General features: G+C 44.1%; 1 protein-coding gene across 6 annotated transcripts in view; it reads left to right on the forward strand.

Moving 5' to 3' along the window:
• The window catches only part of TRPC4AP (transient receptor potential cation channel subfamily C member 4 associated protein), an 89929-nt gene that overhangs the window by 10247 nt on the left and 57050 nt on the right, over positions 1–22632 (forward strand). Inside the window, exon 1 of one of the 6 annotated variants that reach the window (XM_006258376.4) lies at positions 1228–1404. The exons of the other annotated variants lie outside the window; for them this stretch is intronic. Coding sequence (XP_006258438.1) covers positions 1294–1404 — 111 coding nt within the window. The 5' untranslated portion in view covers positions 1228–1293. Of the gene's footprint in view, positions 1–1227; positions 1405–22632 lie in introns of those variants that run through there. 6 annotated transcript variants of the gene reach the window in all.

Genomic DNA, 22632 nt, shown 5'->3' on the forward strand with positions numbered 1-22632 from the left:
CCCCTCCCCGCCCTGGCTGGTCAATGCCTGCCCTGGCCCCAGCCCCTGCCCCATTCCCTCCCTTCACTGCAGGGGCCTTGATTTGCCCACCTCACATCCCTTCCCTTCCCTCCCCTCCCCTCCCACCAAACCAGACTTACCAGCCTTATCAGAAATTGGATCGGTATCAGCGCATATGCCTCCTTAAAATTCGGCTGTCTGTACCGGCATCAAATATCTCTATCAGCGCACCCTCCGCCTTTGTTTAGGAGGGCAGCATATTTATCTGATAAATAAATACATGCATGTAGAATAGACCTGGGGCCCTGAGAGCGGAATTGGGTGTGCATGCCGGATTGCAGCATTGTAATGATTGCCTAGCTCTGTTGTAGCGTGTTAGACCCCATCTACACATCGGCTGCTTGCAGACATTAAAAAAGAAAAAAATGGCACCTTAAAGTCAGTGTGATCCCACCCTGAGCCCAGCACATGCCCAGAAGAGGCACTTGGACTTGCCTCCCCCAACATCCTTAAGATTGGGTGTTTTAGTAGGTCTTTTGGGGCACTTTTATTAATAGCTGATTGAATTAGCTATTAGATAAAAGCACCAAAAAGCCCCATTGAAGTACCCAATCTATATAGATGCTGGGGAGCTGGATTGAAGTAAGTGCTGCTGCTTCCAGTAAAGCTTTTGTTTTTTGGGGGGGCGGGGGAGGGGTAGTGTCGGCAAGCAGCATTATGCTTAATACAATATTAACTTGTACTCGGGTCTTGGCTTGTGACTCAACTACATGTACAATTTATTCGTGGCTTGAGAAAACAAAGAATGAGCCACAAAGTTATTCCAAAACAAATGTGTAATAGCTGTGCTTCCTTATTACGCCATTATCTGAACGCGTGGCCATGGGCCGAAGGGCTCCCGGCTGCGGGCTCTGCCAGCCTTCTCTGCGGGGGCTCCAACCGGGCGTGCAGGGCAGCGGGTAGCCCCCGGGTGCTGCCGTGCAGTAAAGCGCGGGCGCTGTGCTCCAGTACTGTGACGCGGGGGTGCGTGGGAGGCTGCTGGACCGGTGACTGTGGCAGTGGCGCCTCCCCGCGCTCACTTCCCTAAGGCTGCAGCCAGCACAGGCGACCGGCGACGCTCTCCTAGGCTGGGCGGGCACTACATTTCCCAGGGGCCCCCGAGCGGCCTGCTCTCAGGTCGACACTGCGGCGCAGCCGGCGGGGGTGCTGTGGGACGGCCCTTGCGCCGATTCGTACCGAGCGGCCGGGCCAGGAGGGGTGTTTCCTGTTTGTCTCCGAGCAGCAGGAGCGGCCATGGCGGCGGCCCCGAGGCTTGGCGGAGGCGGCCGGCGGGTGGCCACCAACATCCTGGCTCAGCTTCGGCATGGGCAACTTAGCGGCAACGGCCTGACTCGGGGGGCGCAGGTACGGCGGGCCTGGCGGGGGCGGCGCTGTGGAGGCTGCGGGCCCCCGCAGGCGGTGTGATGGTGGCGGGGGTTGGGGCCTGCATGATTTGGGCCCCGGAGCAGGGGGCGCTCTCGCGAGCAGAGCTGCAAGCGCTGAGCGAGGCCGTGCGCGGCCGCTTTGGCCTTCCTCGGGTGTAGGGGGAGGGGAGCGCCGCTAGCTGGAGACGTGTCATGCCAGGGGGGGGCGTCTGGAAGCCGCGAAGGGCGACGGCCAGTGCTGCTGAAGCTTGTGAGCTTCTTCGTCCTGCAGCTGGTCAAGGGCTGGTCCCGGAGCCGAGGTTCAGAGCAGCCCGGCTCTTTTGCCTGCTTCTTCCCCACGCCAGTGTCTCGCTCTTCTGGCCCCGTTCCGCTGCTGCCTCCGGTTTACAGCCCTCCCGCCTCGGGGGGCGTGCCAGGCCGGAACCTCTGGCCCAAGCGGGGAAGATTTTCTGCTATGCCCCCAGCTCTGTGCAGAAGGTTGCATGTTTCCCCTTGGCTGAGGCGTGAACTTGCCAGGATGGCAGGATGTTGTGTTTTAAATTTCCTTGTGACTTTACATGCAAGCCACGGAAAGTGCTGAGCAGCAGTCCAGGGCTTGTGTCCTGTGTGGGTGCAGAAAACAGCCTCCAAATCTCCCAAACTGCCAGTTCTATTAGTGACCTCTTGAGCTTTCTGGTGCATAAATCCACCCCTCCCACTCAGACCTGGGTGTGTGGGGTTGTTTTCTGTTTGCTTGCTCTCACATGTGTGGTGCAGGAGCATCCACTGGATGATTAGATACAGTCAAGGGGCAATGGGAACTAGATTTGACATTCTCTGCTTGCTGTCCTCTTATCACCCTACTTGTTAACCTTTGGCCCCCATTCCTGTTCAGTTTCTCATGACTTGTCCTATGATATCTGTTTTATACCACAAGTATTGGCCTTACCTGGATCCCAGGCCACAGCTGGACCACAGGGCTCCTTGCAGGCTGGATCCAGCCCCATGCTCTGAGGGCTGCCACAGTAGCTACCATGGTAGTGACCACACAGGGTCCAGTGGAGGTGAAACAAGCTTGCCACCAATGACCATGTACCATGGGGCCAAAGGACCCTGGATTATGTAGGTCACTCCACCCCCCTCAACTCCTGGTGCTTGCTGGCAGCCCAGTAGGTCAGATAGAGAGGCTTCATGGACTGAGTCCAGCTCATGGACCATGGACCATATAACTCATGTTATATGTTTAGTAGTGGCCTCCATCCAGCCATTGAGGGGGACTTGTAGCTTCCTGGTGTGTCCAGACCTACTGTGCTTGCATACAAATCATCTTTTCCCAGCCTAGTTTGTACTGCAAGACAGCAGAACAGTATTAGGAGCTGAGAACTGTCCTCAGAATCCCCCATTAGCAAGAGAATGAATTTATACCATACTACTTTGTTCTCTCTCTTTCCTTGAAATTCAGGATGTAAGGAGACTGGTGGAGAAGGGCCAATATAGAAACCACAGAAATACTGCCCTGTGGTGGTGTTTTGCTTGGAGGCGAGGATAGAGGTGCTTCCTTTTCTGAATAGAAAAGAAGCCCTGATTGGCATTTCAAATTAACCCAAAATGTCAAGATTTAAGTGCATGTGTTGATTTATTCAGGCATGTAACCTGGTGGACTTAGTGGTGAGTAGTAGCATAATTCTGAAATGAAAGAGAAAGGCTAACTGCATTTTTCATTTAAGTAACACTGATCAGAACTTTTCTGAAATTTATATTTTCCACTGTTGATGATCCCATGAAACATTGAGAATGAAATCAATTTCTTGACTTGGATTTTGTTTACTCTGTGTGTGTTGGCTTTCTGTGAAGCTTTTTATTAGTGCTGGGCTTCTGGCTGATTTTAATGCAAAGAAAGTAGCATTAAGCTGGAGGAAAAAGCACAAAAAATTATACATAGGAACCTACTGAAATTGTGATTTCACAATCTTCATGGAAACTGCAATTTTAGGCAGGCTCCCAAAGAGGTGCAGACTCCCTGGGGAAAAAAAAAAAAAAACTTGCCAAAAATAAAATGCTGGCTCCCCTTGGAGAGCCAGCAGTCCTTGTGGCCACTGTGGCTCAACTACATAGCCTGATGGGGGAGGGGAAGGGGGAGCTGCTGGCATGGCAAGATGGCTGCTGCTCCCACCCATTATATAGACTTTATAAGCTGTGTTTAGAAGAAAGGGCATGTTCTTTGGATCTGCCGTCCTGATGCGACTTCACTGAGTAAAACTATTAATCTTAAAAGAATCAAGTTAGACTAACGAACTGAAGCTATCTCCTTGGTATACCACTTTTCCTGTTAGTTAAGGACTTGAAGCATTTTGATCATTGAATAGTGTTTATGAGCAGTGATGGATACAAGATTTGTTTGCATAACTTTAGGCCTCAATACCTATTTTATAATATAGATGTTGGGTTGGATACAGCCTAGTGATAATATTCCTTGTGGCCTACCTGCAGTACTGTCCATTCTAAGGAAAATAACAAATCACTAGTGAAAGGTTGTTGGTCTTGTGCGTGTGTTTTCCTTGAGGTTTTTTGATAATTTAACCTTGATATTGTCCCTTTTAAAGTGAACAAGTTCCACAAGATTGTTTTTTAACTGTAATACATTATGGTCATGATTCATGTCCTGTGCATTATCCGCCATAACTCGCATCTCATTTTATATTGATTTAAGTAAAATTATCAAATACTTGTGTGACAAGAGAGACTACAACAGGATGTTCTAACATACTAGATGCCTGCTTACCTTCTTCTGTGGTCTTAGCTTTATATGTACCTGAGAAGCCCAAGAGGCAGTATTACTGAATTTTTGGTCAGTGCTTTAAAAAAATGTTTGCAGCAACTGGTTGAGCAAGTACGTGGAACTCCAGTTACTCAGGATACTTGTTCAGAATTTTTTTGCCCACTACATCTCTTATTTCATTATGTTTGCTTTCTGTAACACGTTCAGCTCAACCTGGCTGCATTGAGAGGCTCCAGTCTGAAGATTCAAGCTCCCAATGCTTGTTAAATGCTACAAGAAAACTTTATAAAATGGTTTAGATTGAGGGAGAAATTTAATTGCCTGACAGGTTTCAGACTAAGTGATACTTTGCTGGAAGTCACTGAGGGTATTAAAAACAGTTTTAAAAGAACAATATTAAATACTACTGTATGTTGTTATATGTTCTCCTACTTGAACTCAAGAGATGCATATAGTATTCATGCAAGTATACAGGAGGCACCTTTACTTCCTAATCTGTCACATTTCCTTTCATAGTGAACTTTGCTAGAGTAGATGAGCAGTTTCTTGTAAATTGCAAGGTTTAGATTTCATCTATGAATGATTTAAAGTTGATTTGGAAATGTTATAGTTATATATTTAAATATCACTATTCTGCTTTTCTGATATCACTCTGAAATCTTTGTTTATGAGTCATGTGTAAAACAACTTGATATAGCTGCACTTCTTGGTGTGTGTGTGCGCACGTGCTTTTGTTTTGTTTGGACAGTTTATTTTATGCTTGTTAAACAGTCTCTAGACATCGCTTGCCTTGTTTAATTCCACATTATAGTGTTCTATATGTACAGACAGAGACAGGGTTAACTATCAAACCTGCTTCAGAACAGAGATTTCCACAACTCGCCACTCCCCAGGAGCCTCAACTTCACACCTCTGCCAGGAGGTGTCCAACAAGCAGAGTAGGCAGACTCTGAAAGCCTATAGTTAGCAGGCTAAAACCAGTGTCTTAGCTTCCTGAGATCTGTAAGACACTGCCTTTCATAGAGCAGTTGTAGTATTGTAACTTGCTGTGCCTGTCAAATTAACTGCTTAGGCTTTTCTGGTCACCCCGAGCCAACTGTGATCCTGTGGGCTGACAGTTTGCCCCCAGCACCAGTTACCTAGCCCACCAAAGCTTCTTGTTTGCCACGTTTTTGATGGAAATTTTAATCTTGGGGATTGCTGTTACTCCCAGTTCAGTGCTATTGCTAATGTCGCTTGTTAGCATGAGGATTTTGGGGCTCCACCTATTAGACTGCATTTGTGGACGCTGTAGGACACCACCGTGTTTCTGGTAAGCTTTGCAGCACGGCGAACCTGCTGTCGCCATCCTGCTCACACGTCTTAGGGGGCTGGGCTGTTGCTGGCGTGGCTGTTTTGCCGCTGCTTCCCCCTTCCCACGGCTCCACGTGTTGCGGGGTTGCTGGCATTGCTGGCAGCAATCCTGCAGCTCAGTGTGTGGTGATGCTGCCGGTGAGCTCAGTGGCATAGGGCTTTCGCTGTTGCCACCGGATCCCTATGGCTCGGCGGTTTCCTTGCCCCCGCCACAAATATTTAACTACTAAATTAAATCTTATGTTCCACGCTTACCTTCATTTTTCTGAACTATCTCAAGATTCAGCCCTATTAGGATATGTAGTGATCTAGTCTCAAAGCAATAAAGGCAAATTAATCTTATATGTTTCCAATGTGGATCATGGAGCATTTAGGGCCACTCTAATCTTAACAGGGGAAATGGAAAGACCAGTGTTGCCTAAAAGATGGCTCAGCAATAGCCCATATTGCACCATGCCAGCTGCTCATGGTTATTTTTGGCTGCTACGTCACTGTAGTAACAAGTTATAAGGAGGGAGCAAGTTGCTATGGTGACAGCGGTTGGATCATGGTTTTTTGCCAGTGGACAATCATATAGCTCTTTTACATAAAGTGCAACTCCTCTTCCTCTTCTCTCCTGCCTCTCCTTCCTGAACAGTTTTTACCCATCCGTGACAGTTCTCTAGTCATGCAAGCTATCCCACCAACTTTGTTAGTCCAATCACGTTATAGTTACTGGAATGTGCAAGGACTTCCTGCTTATTTCCGAGGCTCCATGCATTTGTGTGCAGGCACCTGAGGTAACTAATGGATTGTCCTAATTTCTCAGGAAGTATGAGAATACATCCTCTGTTACCCCCTGCTGCTTGTTTTTCCTCCAGGTCACACACTTCCCCCCCATACCTCAGGGCTTTGGTCTCCATCCCTAGGTGAACCTAGTTTAAAGCCCTCCTCACTAGGTTAGTGAGCCTCTCTGTGAAGACACTCTTCCCTCTTTTCATTAGGTGGATCCCATCTCTTCCCAGCCATCCTTCTTCTTGGAAGAACATATGCTGGCAGGTGGGACAAGGCAGGCTGGGAAGGAGAATGGCTGCTGCTGCAGCCAGCTACAGCTCAGGGAGCAGACAAGGGTGAGAAGCACCAAAAGCCAGAGCAGCCATGAGCCAGATACATTTCTCCTTCAGAGGAGCAGCTGTAGGTCAGATAAAATAATTTGGTGGGCCCAATTCAGCAGCCCACCCCTGGGTCTAGCTCCATCCTCTTTGTAACCAACCTACAGGTAGCCGAAGGCTGCTATTAAGTCCCCCCTCAGTCTACTCTTCTCCAGTCTAAATAAGCCCAGTTTCCTTAGCCTCTCCTCAGAAGTCATGTGCCCCAGCCCCCTAACTATTTTTATTGCCCTCTGCTGGACTCTGTCCAATTTATCCACATCCTTTCTGTAGTGTGGCATGCAGAACTGTATGCAGTACTCCAGATGTAGCCACACCAGTGCTGAATAGAGGGGAATAATCACTTCCCTTGATCTGCTGGCAACGCTCTTACTAATGCAGCCCAGTATGCTCTTAGCTTTTTTTGCAAGAAGGACACACTGTTGGCTCATTCATCTTATTGTCCATTGTAACCCCCAGGTCCTTTTCTGCAGAGTGGCTGCTTAGCCAGTTGGTCCTCAGCCTGTACCGGTACATGGGATTGTTCTGTCCTGTGTGTAGGACTTTGCATTTCTTATTGAAATTCATGAATTTTCTTTTGGTATAGTCCTCCAATTTGTCTACATCTCTCTGAATCCTAGCCCTACTCTCTACCATATCTACTGCTCCACGCAGCTTGGTGTCATCTGCAAATTTGCTGTGTGTGCTCTCCATCCCATCTTCCAGATCGTTGATGATCACTCTGCACTACTTGCTAAAATGCAGCATTCAGAGCCAAAGTTCTTGCAAGCCTCTTGTGAACTTGCAGCTTCCTCCACCTTAAGTCATACAAAGCTGACTTAAGTCATACAAAACAAGTGGATCCTTAGACAGCCATTTTGCCTCTCAAGGCATGCCTTAAGTATCTGTGCCTTATCCATCCATGTACATTCTTCTATTCAGTTCTTAGGGAGCATCATGCAGATAATTTTCTCCTCTAGTTATGCCTCTGTCTAACAAGTCGGGTGTCATTACTGATCCAGTTGTATCTAGGAAATATTTATCTCCTTTCAGACATATAGACTGCTAATCCAATATCTTTAGCAATCAACTGTTTCAGAGAGAAAGTTTCTCATTTATTTTATTCCAGTGGTGAAAAATATCAGTCTTTGATTAGACTTTCAGCTATGGGGGTGGGTGGCTACAGCCACCCCAAAATTCACTGTAGCCACCCCGTAGACCCCTTCCCAGCGCCACTGCCCCCCTGGTCCAGCCCATTCTCATCCTGCACATGAATCTGGGGGGCACATGCAGCTCAATTCTGTGCCCCACCCCACCTGTCTGGGTAGTGCCAGTCCCAGCCCCACTTCCTCCCTCGCTGTGGGGGCCTCAGTCTACCTGTTCCTCCCCCCACTGCCACAGACTTACTGGTCGGATGCTTCTCTCCACATTGCCGGGCTAGGCTCCTGGCCATATGCATGTTGCAGCTGCGCACATGTACACAGCATTTATATATTATCAGCCAAAAAAAGCCGATTGCTGATAATTTCAATTTTCTTTCGCTCGGTGCTGATACAATATGGACCGATGTATTGGTGCACCTCTACACAAGTACAGTGTATTCCTGTACCTGAGTATCTGAAAGGTGTATCTTGAAACTCCACTCATCTTAGAGTAGGGCAGTGGTTCACAACATTTTAAGCACAAGTTCACTTTTTGAATTAAAGTGTAACCCAGGATCTACCTCAAATGTAGAAATAACAGTCTATATTTATATTTATGGTATATAAAGCTGCTTAATATACGTAAGTATACATTTTCCCTACTTACCGAGTCTTAGTGTGACACTTGTGACTGCACGTTATCTGCCATTGTCTTGAAGTTCAGGTTGTAGTTTGAAACAGCTAATCAGATGCAGTCCTGCAGCTGGGCATCTGTGAGGTGGGTGCTATAGTTGGACTTGATCGCCTTCATTTGTGAGAACACCATCTCACTCAGATAAGTGGAACCAAAGTAAGCTTTCACTTTAAAGCACAGGACAATAGAAGGGGTGCTTTTCTTGGTTTATGAGTCCCCAAAAATCACTGTCCCTTGATTTGGCTTTTAGCTCAATGTCACTTTGCATTGTAATGATCTCCATATTCATTCCGCTACTTTGTAAATCAAACACCGGTTGGAATGTCGTAGCCTAACCACCAATGTCTGCTGGAAGGAATGGATTTGAGATGCACATGATGATTGGCTCTGTCATGTCTAATTCTTGAAATCATCTGTTGAATTCCTCTGCTAATTTGGTTAGGTTTGCACAGAACTTTTCTGGGTAGAACTATTTTTCTTTGTCTTCAATTTTTTTCTAGTATTTTCTTCAGACTCAGGAAGTGCTGCATCATTTTATGCTATAAGTGGGAGGACCACAGACCCAGTTTCAATTTGAATGCATTCACTGCATTGATCATACGTGATAATTCTCTGTTCTTTCCCTGCAGTTTTCAGTTCAGCTCATTCAGTTTGGACGTTATGTCAGTAAGGAACCCAAAGTCTAGCAGCCATGCATTGTCTAACAGCTCACTGAGCACTTTGTTCGTTGATTTTAGAAAAATAATGATTTCGGGCATTAGATCCAAAAATCTTTACAGAACTTTCCCCCTGCTTAACCATCTCTCATCGGCATCGAGAAGCAGCTTGCCATGAGCAGCCTCCACTTTGTCAAGTAAGGATTTAAGCAAGTGGAGCTGAAAGTAAGGATTTAAGCAAGTGGAGCTGAAGGGCTCTTACTCGAATCAAGTTTACAATTCTGACAATGCTTTTTATTACATGTGAGGAGTCTATAACTTTACTTGCCAGTGCTTGTTGGTGGATTATACAGTGGTAATTCACAAATGAAGGAAAAGCAGAATCATTTCTGCAAAATACAACAAAGCCTGCATTTGTGCCAAGCATGGCGGGTGTACCATCTGTTATGATCAAAACAAGTTTCTTGATTGGAATGTTTTTTTTCAAGCACTTACTTTTTAATTCCTTTTGCTGTCTTTATTTCCTGTTTGTTTTTAAAGTCTTTAAATAAGGAGTTCACTGCCACGGTCATTACCTCTTTAAATACTTCTCCGTCTGTGAACAGTTTCTTGTGTTTTGCCAGCAGATGGCAAACATGAAACGATACTTCAGTAGAGATCTTCCCTTTTGCTGCTGGTTTAATAAAAAATTACTGTTGCACTTTCAAAACGGGCTTCAATTCACTTACTTTCTTTGTACAAAGCACGCTATTCAAGGGGAAACTGTCCCTGAATTTGCCATGCATTGTTGTATGGTGTCTTTCTAAATTCCCCTTTTAGCTACCCCCATCCCAAGTTCCCAGTGGCTCCAGAGCAGCCCCCTGTGCTCATAGACAGTGGAAGCCTCAGCCCCCCCACAAACACGGGACAGTGGGTAGGGCTGCAGGCTTCCAGCAGCTGCAACAGGGGGGGAGGAGCGTGTGCACAGCCAGGATTGCAGCCTGGCATACAGGTCACTGGCTGCCCTGCACAACAGGCAAGTACCAACCTATTTTGTGAAGGGGAAGGGGCTGGAGGGGAGGAAGCGGATTGAAGCCTCTGTGGTGAGGGAGGGAGTGGGGTAGAGGCAGGGATTGGGGTGAGTGAGGCCCCAGCCAGGCTGGGTGGTGGGATGATTGGAACCTGGGAGGCTCATCCAGGGCCATGGGGTCAGGGTGGGGGACAATTCACACTACTGAGCATTCCCCTGTGGAGGCCCAGGGGGCATGTGCCCTCCCAATCTGTGCATGGGGGAGGCAGCTGCCACTGTGCACTGGGCTTTGCGCCCTTAGCCCCGCTTATATTGAGCAGTTGAATCTGGTACCAGGTTTAAAATACTCCATACAATACAAAATATGCCAGGCAAGTGGTAAGCAAGGGGCTGGTGGGTTTTTGTTTTTTTTCCTTTTTAAAAAGAGGAATTGGGTAATAGACCTTAATGTGGCAAGATAGTGAGGACCACTCTCCTTTTTAGTAGTCTCAGATTCCAGTGTCCACAAATGCAGCCTGGTAGGTTCCTGTCTTTTCAATTGTCACGCTAAGAGAAGAGCCCAATAAACCTTCTCTTCTTTGCTCTGTTACTTTCTTCCCATGTGACAGTTGCATGGAATTAGCAGCAGTTTTCTTTCTAGTGGAGTGTTATGCATAGATATCAGTATCAGCATTTATTTTATAAAAACAGTATTTAATGCAACTCCTGGAGCATCTCAAAAGTTAACTATGGGAAGCAGCCGCCATGTAGTAGAGGGGTTCTGAGATGGTACATGTGGGGACCTAGAAATGAAAATGTTTTCTTTTTAGAATTCCTTTTAGTTTTTCTTCTAAAATTCAGCCTTAGGCCCCGGATTGCTTTTTTTTTCTCAATAAGGGTATCTTCACATACTCTTCTTTGCGTGATCATTTTCAATGAGATTCTGAATTAACCTAAAATATTGTGGTTTCCTGATGCTGGTTAATGTGCAACTCTGGTATCCCTGCCACCTGCTCCAAAAATGAGATGTGATCCTTACTGGAGAGCAGTGCTACAAAAGATACAGCTGGTTATGAAAGTCCAGGAAGCATCAGTTGTGTTTGATTCTTTTGGAGGAGGTAGAAAAAGGGAAGCAAGAATGAAATATACCTGATGATAGTCACTTTGCACAGGTCAGGTTGCCTCTGTGACATGAGCAGCATATATCTTGTGAGGTTGATGCTTTCTGCTAACACCACCATGGATATTCAGTCTTCAGCAAGTCTTGGGGACTGTCTGTCTGGCTTTGCATTATCCCTAACTGTGTCTGCTCTTGTAGTAGAAGCCAAACTAGTAGCGATAATGATAGTTACGCTTGCTCAGCATGTTCTAGGGGTGTTTCTGTAACTTTCTCACAGTGAGCTAAGGAAAAATTATTCTTCTCTGCTTGTTAAAGACTTTTTTTTCTCCATTCGTTGTGTTGAGAAGTTCTAGGCCCTCTTTTCTGAGTAAAGTCTTGGCACTTGCTGTGATATTAAGATATGCCTTTTGCCATCTTTGTACAAATGGGTCCCAGTTTGGGCAAATAACAAGCATCTCGTCTCCTTCTATGATCAGGTAACAAACTGCTTAGATATGGGAGATGCAGTTGATGTCATATACTTGGATTTTAAAAAAGCCTTCGATATGGTCTCCCATGATGCTCTTAAAGAAAACTGGGGGATTGTGAGCTGGCAAGAGTCCACAGTCAGGTGGCTTGGGAAATGGTATGGGGTCGAACCCAGAGACTGTTAGTGGGTGGATCTGTATCATCTTGGCAGGAGGTGGCCAGTGGTGTCCTGCAGGGTTTGGTTCTTGGCCCCGGTACTGTTCAGCATCTTTATGGGGGTTGGACTCAACGATCTTTCAAGGTCCCTCGCAGCCCTTAATTTCCATGATTCTATGATCTGTAACATAAGTCTGTTTGTACATGTTAGGCAGCAACTTCATTAATTCATCAGTTATGTTACCTGAAGATTCTGTCTGCACACTTAGGCCAGGTACAGAAGTTACGCTTAATGTGCAGTGGACACGTACAAAGCTCTCTACAGCCATAACTGAACAAATGGTCAAGGCACATAAAGTGCTGTAAAAATGGCAGATCCCACTCTAAAGTAACCCTGGATGGATTTCAGAGTGTCATAATGAATATTTGCACCAGATCGTATCACAACTCATGGTAGGTTGCGTCCCTCTGACATACCATGGAGTGTTGTGGCAACCTCTGATCTCCCTTGCTAGGCAGCAGTTTAGCCTAGGTCAGAGCTTGTCCCCAGGCCCACCTGCATCCTCCCTCTGATTATTATAGATCCATCCACACAAAAAAACTTGCCTCTTGCTTAATTTCTCTTATTGCATGTCATGGGTGCAGGTCAGCAAGTGCTGAACATGGGTCTGCTGCTATTTTGCCTTTCCTCACTGTTAACCTGTCTTAAGAACTGATTCATCTACTGATTTCTGGCATAGAAGTTCCCTAATGGAAGTAAAACGTACTTGAATGTGCCCAACGTCTACATCAACATGCCTATGCATACCAATATGTAGCATCACTACTTTCCAACTTGTTCAGGGAAACCAAATGCATGTGTAGAACGTAGATTGTGAGAAGTACTTACACTGCCTGTGTTCAATATGGGATGCAAGACCAGAAACCCATGAGTTTTGCTCACAGACATGGAGTCACAGGAATCTTGGATGCATTCAGCAGAGAGTGTTTCTCTGTTGTCATGTCTTAAAACCAGTTTATAATAATTCTGGTCACTCGAGTAATGGCTTGAAACTATGTAATAGAAAGCTGGTTCAGACATCTCAAAATCTGTAACAGACTATGCTGCTGAGTGTCCTGTAGATATCTACATAGGGCAGGTAGGTCCAGGAACTCTGGTTTTGTCAAGCTTCCACACTGTTTATTAGTTATTGTTTTCCAGTCGCTGCATTTCCTTGCTGTATGGATCGTACTGTCCAGTGGCCTTGCTAGCCTTAATGTAGTGTTCCCTTCTTAGAGCAACTGCCCATTAAAAAAACAAACAAACAAAAAGCTCTCTGGCGCACAGGGGTGGACAATTATTTTGTCTGGAGAGCCGTTTAATGAGCTTTGGTCAGCTGTTGAGGGCCACAAAGGAAACTCCCCTTCTTGACAGGTGCCCCATCCCATGATCACCATCTTGGGACCAAAAATCCCACCCTTAACCCTTGACCTTTGCCACCAGAAGTCCCTCCCCTTGCCCCTGGAAGTACTCCTTTTGAGAGGGGACTGTTGCCATCTTGGAACCAGAAAAATAACTAAACCATATACTAAAAGTCAAATGCCTACTATAACATATTTTAGTTTTATTACAAAAAATATTTTTGTTATGATTTGTGTTTGCATAGTATATATAGATACGATTGCATGATAACGCAAAAAGAAAGTCTTGCTCTTGTATCTTGTGTGGGGGGTGTGGAGGGTTTATGAGGGAGTGTGGCTGTGTGTGCAGGGGCATAGGATATATTGAGAGGTGTATATGTTAGGGCTGTTGGGGCAGGGTGTCGGGTGTGCACCAGGGTGGAGAACCCCATGGCGTGTAGCTCCCACTGCTAGTGACAGCAGCAACAGCAGGTGGTAGGCCCTCAGGGCACTCATGGCCTATGCAGAGCTTCATGTGGTGACAAGGAGCAGCAGCAGCGGCAGCAGCCCTGCCCAGAAGTTGCATGCTGGCCAGAGATTATGGGGTGGAAAAATTTCAGCAGAAAAATTTTCCAAAACGCGCACACGCTCTGCCCCTGCGCATGCGCACACACATCCCCATACCAGCATGGCCCCATGTGGCCGGGAGCCATGTGGTGCTGGAGCAGGGTGGAGACAGGAAGCAGGGAATTGATTGGGGGTGGGCGGGGCTCGGCTCCTGCCTCCTGCTCCCCCTGGGTCCTACTGCCTCTGGCTCCTGTCATCTTTGACAGGCAGCCAGGAGCAGATATATATTTTCTAAATTTTTAGGGGTCCCGTGGGTCAGATCCAGAATGGCCTGGCATTTCGAATCTGACCCATGGGTTGTATTTTGCCCACCCCTGGTCTAGAAGGTTCATAGCAGAGAGAAGCATGTAGTTTATGATTCGGGCTTACTGTAACAAGCAAAAGGAGACTAGTGAAATTTCAACATGATATTACAATGATCATGTTTAATTTAAACCAGGGGTTGTCAACCAGGGGTGGGCATATCCCTAGGGAAACTTGGAAAGTTCATAGGGGTTACACATGGGTACGTGGGGATGCGCCCTGGGGCACAGCCGTGGCGTCTCCTCCAGTACGTTCCCACATGTCGCCTCTTACCTGGGGGAAAGGGCGGGGTGTGCCAGGTGCCATGGGCTCCAGGCAGCATGCCGCAGTGCACACTCGTGACTGCAGAGTTGCAGGGCAGAAAATTTTTCAGTGCTTTATTTTTCATGTGAAATTTTCCATTTCTCAAGATACTAATGAATTTTATGAAATAATGTAACAATGAATGGATGCCAATACAATATTAGGGAAGCTTGGCAGTTTCAAAGTTGTAAGTAATGTTTTTCAGGTGATTATCCCTAGGAAGTGTGTGAGAGACTACATATATGTTTTATTGATTTGTAAACAGAAGGGTAAATACACTCGCATAATAATCCAAACTAAAAATCAAGTTATGAAGTCACCTAATTGGCTGTGCAGGTCAAATCAAAACCAAAGCTAAAATTCTTATTTCATCTCAGACGGCAAGTGAAAGCAAAACCAAAACTGAAACTATGATTATTTTTTGTTTCACTTTCAGTTCAGCAAACACACAGAGCAGTGTCTCATTTCTTTTGCCGAGTTGGGGAAGTTGGAAGTGTTTGCGTAAGATCTGTTAGTTTTTAAGTGCTTTTGGTTTCAGGTAGTCAAAATAATGTCTAATCAGAAAAAAACCTAGCGTGTGGCATCATTATAGTGAAGTTCAAGCCACTGAAGGAAGGAAGTTGGTAGATGTAAATATTGCGGGCAGGAGTTTGCTAACACTGCAACAAGAATGAAGAAACATTTAATAACGTGTAGAAACGGTCCTCAAAGAGTACAAGCCATATACAGAAAGCTAATACAACAAAGTGGTGGTGGAACAACATCATCTGAGAAAAGTCTATTTCAGGAATCCTATGTAAGTAAACAAATAAACATGTTAAACAATGCACAGTGTAGACTAGCATCTATGTTGTCGTAAAACATTTTAATTTTAGAAGTTGTTAATGCAACTCTGGACTTCTATTTATTTATTTATTTAAAAGATTTGTATCCTGCTTTTCTGCTTGCACTAAGCACCCTAAGTGGCTTAGGCTTAACAATATATATATTTTTAAACTACGTAGTAGATAAATAGCTAACTATTTCAACCCAGCAGAGCGAGCCTAGTCCTCTGGCCGATGGCAGAGGCCAGACTATACTTCTCTTTAGCTCTGCAGTCCCAGGGCAGCTGAGCAGCAAGTTGAGCAGCAGTGTTCTTTCTGGCAGGGAGGGGGAAAGCAAGCTCCTTGCCACTTCTTCTCCTTCTGATGGATGAGGCCAGACTAGAATAGGTTAAAATAAAAATCTTTTCCCCCTTTTCTTGTAGGAACCTGGTAGCTCAAGTGAAATAGCAGATTTCCAAAAAATGGAAAATGGAAATGCTTAGCTACCAGGTCTGGGGGAAGAAGAAGCAGAACCCTCGCTTTCAAGATCACTGTCCCCAGATATGCGATCCACCATGAGTAGCTGTTGAAGACAGTCAAGCTTTTTATCAAGCTTTGTGGACAAAATGTCAAAAGAAGATCAAGAAAAAGCAGATGAGACATTAGCTCGAGCTATATTTGCAAGTGGTACACCTCTTTCCATAACTGAAAACCTATACTGGAAGGAACATTACAAACTAATTTGCCCATCATATAAGTTACCATCACGTTATTGCCTATCACATTCTTTCTTAGATAGAGAGTATGACAGAGTTCAAACAGTGGTTATTCGAAGGATCGGTCAGGCAGAATCATTGACTCTGATATCAGATGGATGGACTGATCTACAAGGAAATCCTTTATTAAACATTATGTTAGTAACACCTGAACCAGCATTCCTGAACGTAAGTGCTACCAAATCTTCTTGTCATACAGGTGAATACATAGCCAAATTACTGAGTGAAGAGACTGAAAGTGCAGGCCCCTCCAGGGTACAAGCCCTTGTAACTGATACTGCAAGGAACATGAAAGCTCCCTGGCAAATATTAAAGGCAAATTATCCTCATTTAATAGTGTATGGCTGTCTTGCCCATGGGATGAATCTTCTGGCAAAGGACATAGTAAATGTGAATACAGTGAAAACAATATTGGCAAACTGCAAAGTGATTGTGAAGGTATTCAACAATCATCATGTTGCTAATCAGACTTCGAAGAAGTTACAGAAAGAGAAGCAGGGGAAGGAAAGTGTACTTCTCTTGCCAGGAGAAACTAGATGGGGCTTGGCTTCAAAGTGTTCACATAGTTTGCTGTGCATAACGAACTGTTTGCAGTGTGCTTCAATAGATGACACGGTATCCCAGATTATTCCCGTGAACATTCGGAAGCAGATTCTTGACAACAATATGTTCTGGGTTCAAGTTCAAGGAGCGTCCAATTTGCTACTACCAGTTTCAGTGGCTATCAAGAAACTTGAAGGAGATACACTAAGCCTTTCAAGTATTCCAGAGATATTCAGACAACTGAGTGAAAATCTAATTGAGCTTTTGCCTTCTTCACCTCTATCCAAAGAAGAAGTAGTAAAACAAATGTTTACTAAGAGATCTGAGTTTTGCTAACATCCAGTTCATCTGGCAGCAAACCTTTTGGATCCTCAAGACAGGGGACAACATTTATCAGAAGATGAATTATCTACTGCTCTCGATACAATTACAATCCCCAACATCGACGAAATAGCCGTGATGACAGATATTGCCGAGTACCGCGCAAAAGAAAAACTTTGGCGCAAAACCATCATTTAGCAAGCAGCAGAGAATGTCTCCTCTCACATGATGGAAGGGATACCATAACACCCGACTGTTGTCCAGGATTGCTGTAAGCATCCCAAGCATTCCACCAGCAGCAGCTTCTTGCGAACGGAACTGGAAGGCTTTCAGCTCAATCAAGACAAAAATGAGGAACAGACTAACAAATGAATGCACCGTCAAGCTTGTTTCTATTTCTCAAAATCTCTTGCTTCTGGAGAATCAGTCAGAAGCACAATTAGTGAAGAAGATGCAGTGTGATGTTAAGCTGCCCTTGCCCATAGACTCATTGGTAAAACCACCCTTTAGCTAAAGAGAATGTGGTTCAAGTAGTTCTGAATCAGATTTGCCTCAGTCTGATTTTGAAATGGAACTAATAAGTAGTGCAAGTGATTCTACAGATGGTGACCGTGAAACCGGAGGTGCTGCAGTGACCTCAGTGGAAGAGAGTTAAATTCTGTTGAAGTAGATGAGTGGACAACCACGGCATATCATGCCCAGTTCTTTGGGTGTGCTAAAATTAGTGTGTTAACAGTTTTCAGTGCCTTCGGTTTTTTTCTTAAGTTTAAACAAACAATGTAAGGGCAGTACATGTTATTGTGTATTGTCTTTACATGTTTACAAGTATTCCAATAAAAATAATTTCTTTCCACATAAAGCTTTGAATTTGTGTGAATATAACATTTAAGACACGTTAAGTGTACTGTATTTAACTTCTTTCCTAATCAAATATTTCAGTTCAAATACTTGTGGCTATAAAATTAACATGGGGGTACGTTTTTAGTTTTGTTCAATAAATCAGTCATATAGCATAAATAAAAATAAATGAGCTAAAAAAAAACAGACATGCTAAAATCAGATCATGTTCTATTTAGGCATTGGAAAACTTTCCAGAAAATTTTCCAATAAAAAATTTCCAGAAACCCCACATCTCTGCCTGATTGGCTGCTGACATTGGCCAATAGCCAATGGAGAGGAGGTGTTGCAGCTACCCCTGCCTGCAGAGCCATGAGGGCAGCGAGACGCAAAGAGTCTGAATGGCAGGAGTGGGAGGGTGTTTCTGTGCCCGCTCCCAGGATCAGGGCAGGATGTGCTGTGGGCAGGCAAAGGAAACTTAGGCTAAACATAAGGAATGTTAAGCTAAATCAGATCACGCTCTGTTTAAGGCATTGGAAATTTTTCTGGAAAGTTTTCCAATTCAACATTTTCTGAATAACCCACATCTTTTATTCTGGCTGGCCCCAGGCCCTTCTCTGCATGAGCGTGGGAGTGAGAAATGTGCGCTGGGTAGGGTACAATCATTTGAGGCCCTGCTTGCTGGATTTAAGTGCCTGTTGGGCCGTAGTTTGCCTGTCCCTGATCTGTGATGTTCCCCCTAGGAAACAGCTTGCATTCTTTAATGGGAAGAGAGGATTTTTTCCCTGCCTTCCCAATCTGCTGGCTGCAAAAGAAGCAATGATTAATTTATTTTACCTTATGAGTCCTGTAGATTCCCTAAAATCTATAAAGAATTTTAGAAGCCAAGAGACCAACAAGGACATCCTCCTGAAGTTAGAGGCAGTCAGGTTGTCCCATTTGGTGGCTTATACCCCAGAAAGGATGACTTAAGATCACCAAGCATTTGCTACTATGTCAGTATCCCATCAGTTGTTTTTTAATTGCCCAAGTAGATGGAGTCCTAACATTATTAGCCACAGTTTCAGTTAATTGGAGGCCTTTTTTGTTTTCAGGACAGGCAGTCGAGCCCTGACCCGCAGGTCTAGGACAATACCAGTTTACCATGAAATTTTTGGAAGGTTTTAAAAGGTGTTTGTTCGCAGGGCAATAACACTCCCATTGTGTGTGTGTGTTTTCTGAAGTGGTCTAATTCAGGAGTTCTCAACGTCTTTCTTCCTGAGGCCTGCCCTCCCCCAGCATACTATAAAAACTCCACGACCTACCCGTGTCACAACAACTTTTTCTGCATATCTAATAGGTTAAAAGATGTTAAATTGATAGTTATACAATTAAGCACATGCATATATGGCATAATATAAAAAGACAAGAACAATGTAAATACAAAAAATGACAATTGACATAAATTATCATGATGTTTCACCTGGATGGATATATTATCATTCTGGTTATATCAATTATTCATATTTGTAGAACCCATATAAATCTTTTATTATTGAAGCTTCCATTTTCCTAATTTTATATATATTTGATGAGTACTTTTGTTTTACTCACTGGTCACGTCTAAATATGTGCATTTACTGCACAGTAACTGAAATTACTGTGCAGTACGGACACACATCTCACACTTGCATCATGCAGATATCAAATTTACACCTGATTAGTTACTGGGCAGTAGTGCATGTGTAGACACCTTACTGCTCAATAACACTGTGTGTGGACTGACTTGGGACTAAAGTTAGGCATTAATGCACTTTAATTCCTACATGTGTAGATGTCAGCCTTCCTGCTTACTGTGCAGTAAATTTAAGCTGGCATAAATGGATGTATAGACCACCTGCTCAGTGTGAAACTTGTTGCTGGTGCTGAGCAACAGTTTTGTCAAAACATGGAGGTATAAAGCACACGCACATATCATGGTTAGTGTTCATCCTGGCTCAGTACTTCACAGATGTCATGGCTGAAAATTCAGCTTCACATAAGTAGGTTGTATTAAATGGCATCAAGACTTTCAGCGCTGCAGAAGATGCAGTGTTTTATTCATCTGAACACTCGCAACACAGTATCTCCAGCGGCATTCCATTGAACCTGTTTCTGAGGGAGCTCTGTGATGAAATGTCAATGAGCTCTTCCAGTAGTTTTGATGGGACAGTGGATGGATATTTAGCTTCTGTGTTCTCAGTAAAGGGGTTTATAATCCACATGTGTGTAGTGGCTTGTTCCATTGTAAGTTTGGGAAAATAAGCATTAAATTTGTTGAGCAGACAGACAGATTTGCTAGCTGAGTTTTAATTATGTCAAAGTCAGTGTTTCATTTCTCAGTGAAAGAATGTAAGAGCTCAGATATATCAGTAGTGTCCCCACAGACACAAACTTTACAGAGTTGTAGCTTTCTTTTGAATGCCTCAATTCTTTCATGCTGGGCAATAAAATAAGTGCTCCCACCTTGCATGGTTTTATTCAGCTTGTTCATTTCACTGAATATATCTGCAAGGTAACCCAGTTTTGCCAGCTAAACATCTTTCAGCACTCTGGCAAGTTCAGGTTTCCTGTCTGCTAAGAAATTACGTAACTCCTTTTTTAGATTATATATATGAGTAAGCATTCTGCCTTAAGATAGCTATCTCACCTCTGTTTGCATGACCAGGGAATAATGCTCTGCTCCCACTTCCTCATGGAGTGCAGCAAAGTACTTGGAGTGTGTTGCTCTGGTTTTAACTTACGGCTGTGTTTGCTACGCTGCGAAACCTTGGTTCAATATCTTTAGTAGCAAGTGTCTCTCGGTGTAAAAAACTGTCCAAATAGTGTGAGGCAGAATGGCTTTCATTTTCTGCGCAACACCCAGAATGCTTTTCATTCATTGCTACAGTTCCATCAGTGCAGATTTCACTGTGATTTGTTCAGCTGATTTTTGTAGAAAACTGTTTAAAAGTTTGAAATGTCATCTGACTTCATTGTCATCTCAACTGCTTTGCAAAAGTTTTCCTTTTTTTTTTTTTTTAAGTTTCTCTCTCAGTCCTTCAGTCGCACACAAGTTGTTGAAATGTAGTAACACAAATCTGAAATTGGGATAACTTTCCCTTGATTTCAAGTGGAACAGGATTGGATCTTTGTACTGTACTGTTTGCTCTATAAAGTACATCTCTAGCTTGCCCTTGTCCTTCTCCTAACAGTGAAGTAGAGAAAGTGCCTGAGTTGGGGAAAATTGTATCCCCAGCTGGGTAATCATTAAGAGCAGTTACAAATATTAAAAAATTCTGAAGTTTGGGGGAAGGAAGATGGCAATTATAGAGGTGAATTAAGCTAATTAAGGCTGATCAGGTGAAGCTCTATACATCTGTAAAGAAAATAAGAGCCAATTATGTGTGTGTGTGTGTAAATTAGGAAGCTAAATCTTGCCTGAAATATTTTAATAGCACTCCACTTTCTTTCTCCATCCAATGGATTTTGTGGGGAAAAAATAAAAAGTAAACTATTTCTTGTTTTCAGTATCTACAATCCATAATATTTACTCTCTCCATGTTGCATTCTCCAAAGTGATTCCAGATGCATCTGATGCAGTAAGCAGCTGCTTACACTTGGAAGTACTTTGTAATGTCCTGATACAACAAGTTTCTTGTTCAAATCAAGTTTGTTTTTCCCTGAGACTTAGATTAGTTCTCAACTTCTAACCAAAAACTCTCTGGACCTTCTCAGTTCATTCAAAATCCCTTTCATGTAGAGAGAGGATGAAACCTAAAATACGAAATTTTAATTTGGGTACATGGGGGAAGTGTTTACATTAGAGTCTTGGATCTGAACCTGGCATATGGTTTTGTACATTAGAATAGTTCTGTTTATGTCTATTCTTGAAAGGTTACAGCTCTGGATAATGGAAAGTAATGAAAAGAGATGATCTCTCCTTATCTGTCTCATACACGCTTTCACAATCACCTTTTTAAAATGAATTTGTAGTAAGGTAAAACAATTTCTTTACATTGTGTTGCCTTGTGCCTCCTCGCTTGTGACATCTATATGTCTATTGAAATCTCCTCCAAACAGGGACTTTGTACAGTGCCGGTAAAGGATGGGGAAAGAAAAGGTGAAAGTGAAAAAATGAAATTAATAAAATTTGGTAAATCCAGTTTGGGGTTGAAATTCATAACATCCCACTAATAGAATCCACTACACTAAAGAGGTGTAAAATAAGGGTATCTGAGTTGGATCCTAAATATGTGCCATCCCTTTATTTATTCATGTATTAATTTTGGAGGGAAGATGATACCTTCCATGACCTTTGTTCTCATTCAGTGCAGATTTGAACCCCCGTCTTCTTCCTCACTGGTCAGATAGCTAATAGTCACCGGGACAGCGCGGGGTGGGCAGTGGTGGTGAGGAGACCCCTGGTGTGGGTCTCTGCTCCCTTCAGAGCCAGGTCACGTGGCAGGGCAGCAGCGTATAGCTGTTTCCCTGCAAAATTTTCTGAAACATTTCTGAAACGTTTCAGATGCCTCATTTTGTTTCAGAGCCTTCTGTTTTGATTCTGATTCAGTGTTTCAGGTGCCAAAACAGCCCGAAACATCTCCGAAATGAAACAGCTGCCATCATTTGCACAGCCCTAGAAGAGACATTATGAGTTCCGGTTGCAGCTTCTGAGCTCAGGCTTCACATTGCAGACTCGTATTGCCAGGGGCTGTGAGACCAGCAAGAGGAATGAATTGGAACGTCCATGAGGAAATGGACAGGCTGAGGGGTGCTTACACCTAGGCTGCCAAGTCGCATGTCCCCGGGGGCTCCAGATGGCTACCCACTGTTTGGAGAAGATGCTCCATGGC

This window comes from Alligator mississippiensis, chromosome 9 (genome assembly GCF_030867095.1).
Source record: "Alligator mississippiensis isolate rAllMis1 chromosome 9, rAllMis1, whole genome shotgun sequence".
NCBI lineage: Eukaryota > Metazoa > Chordata > Crocodylia > Alligatoridae > Alligator > Alligator mississippiensis.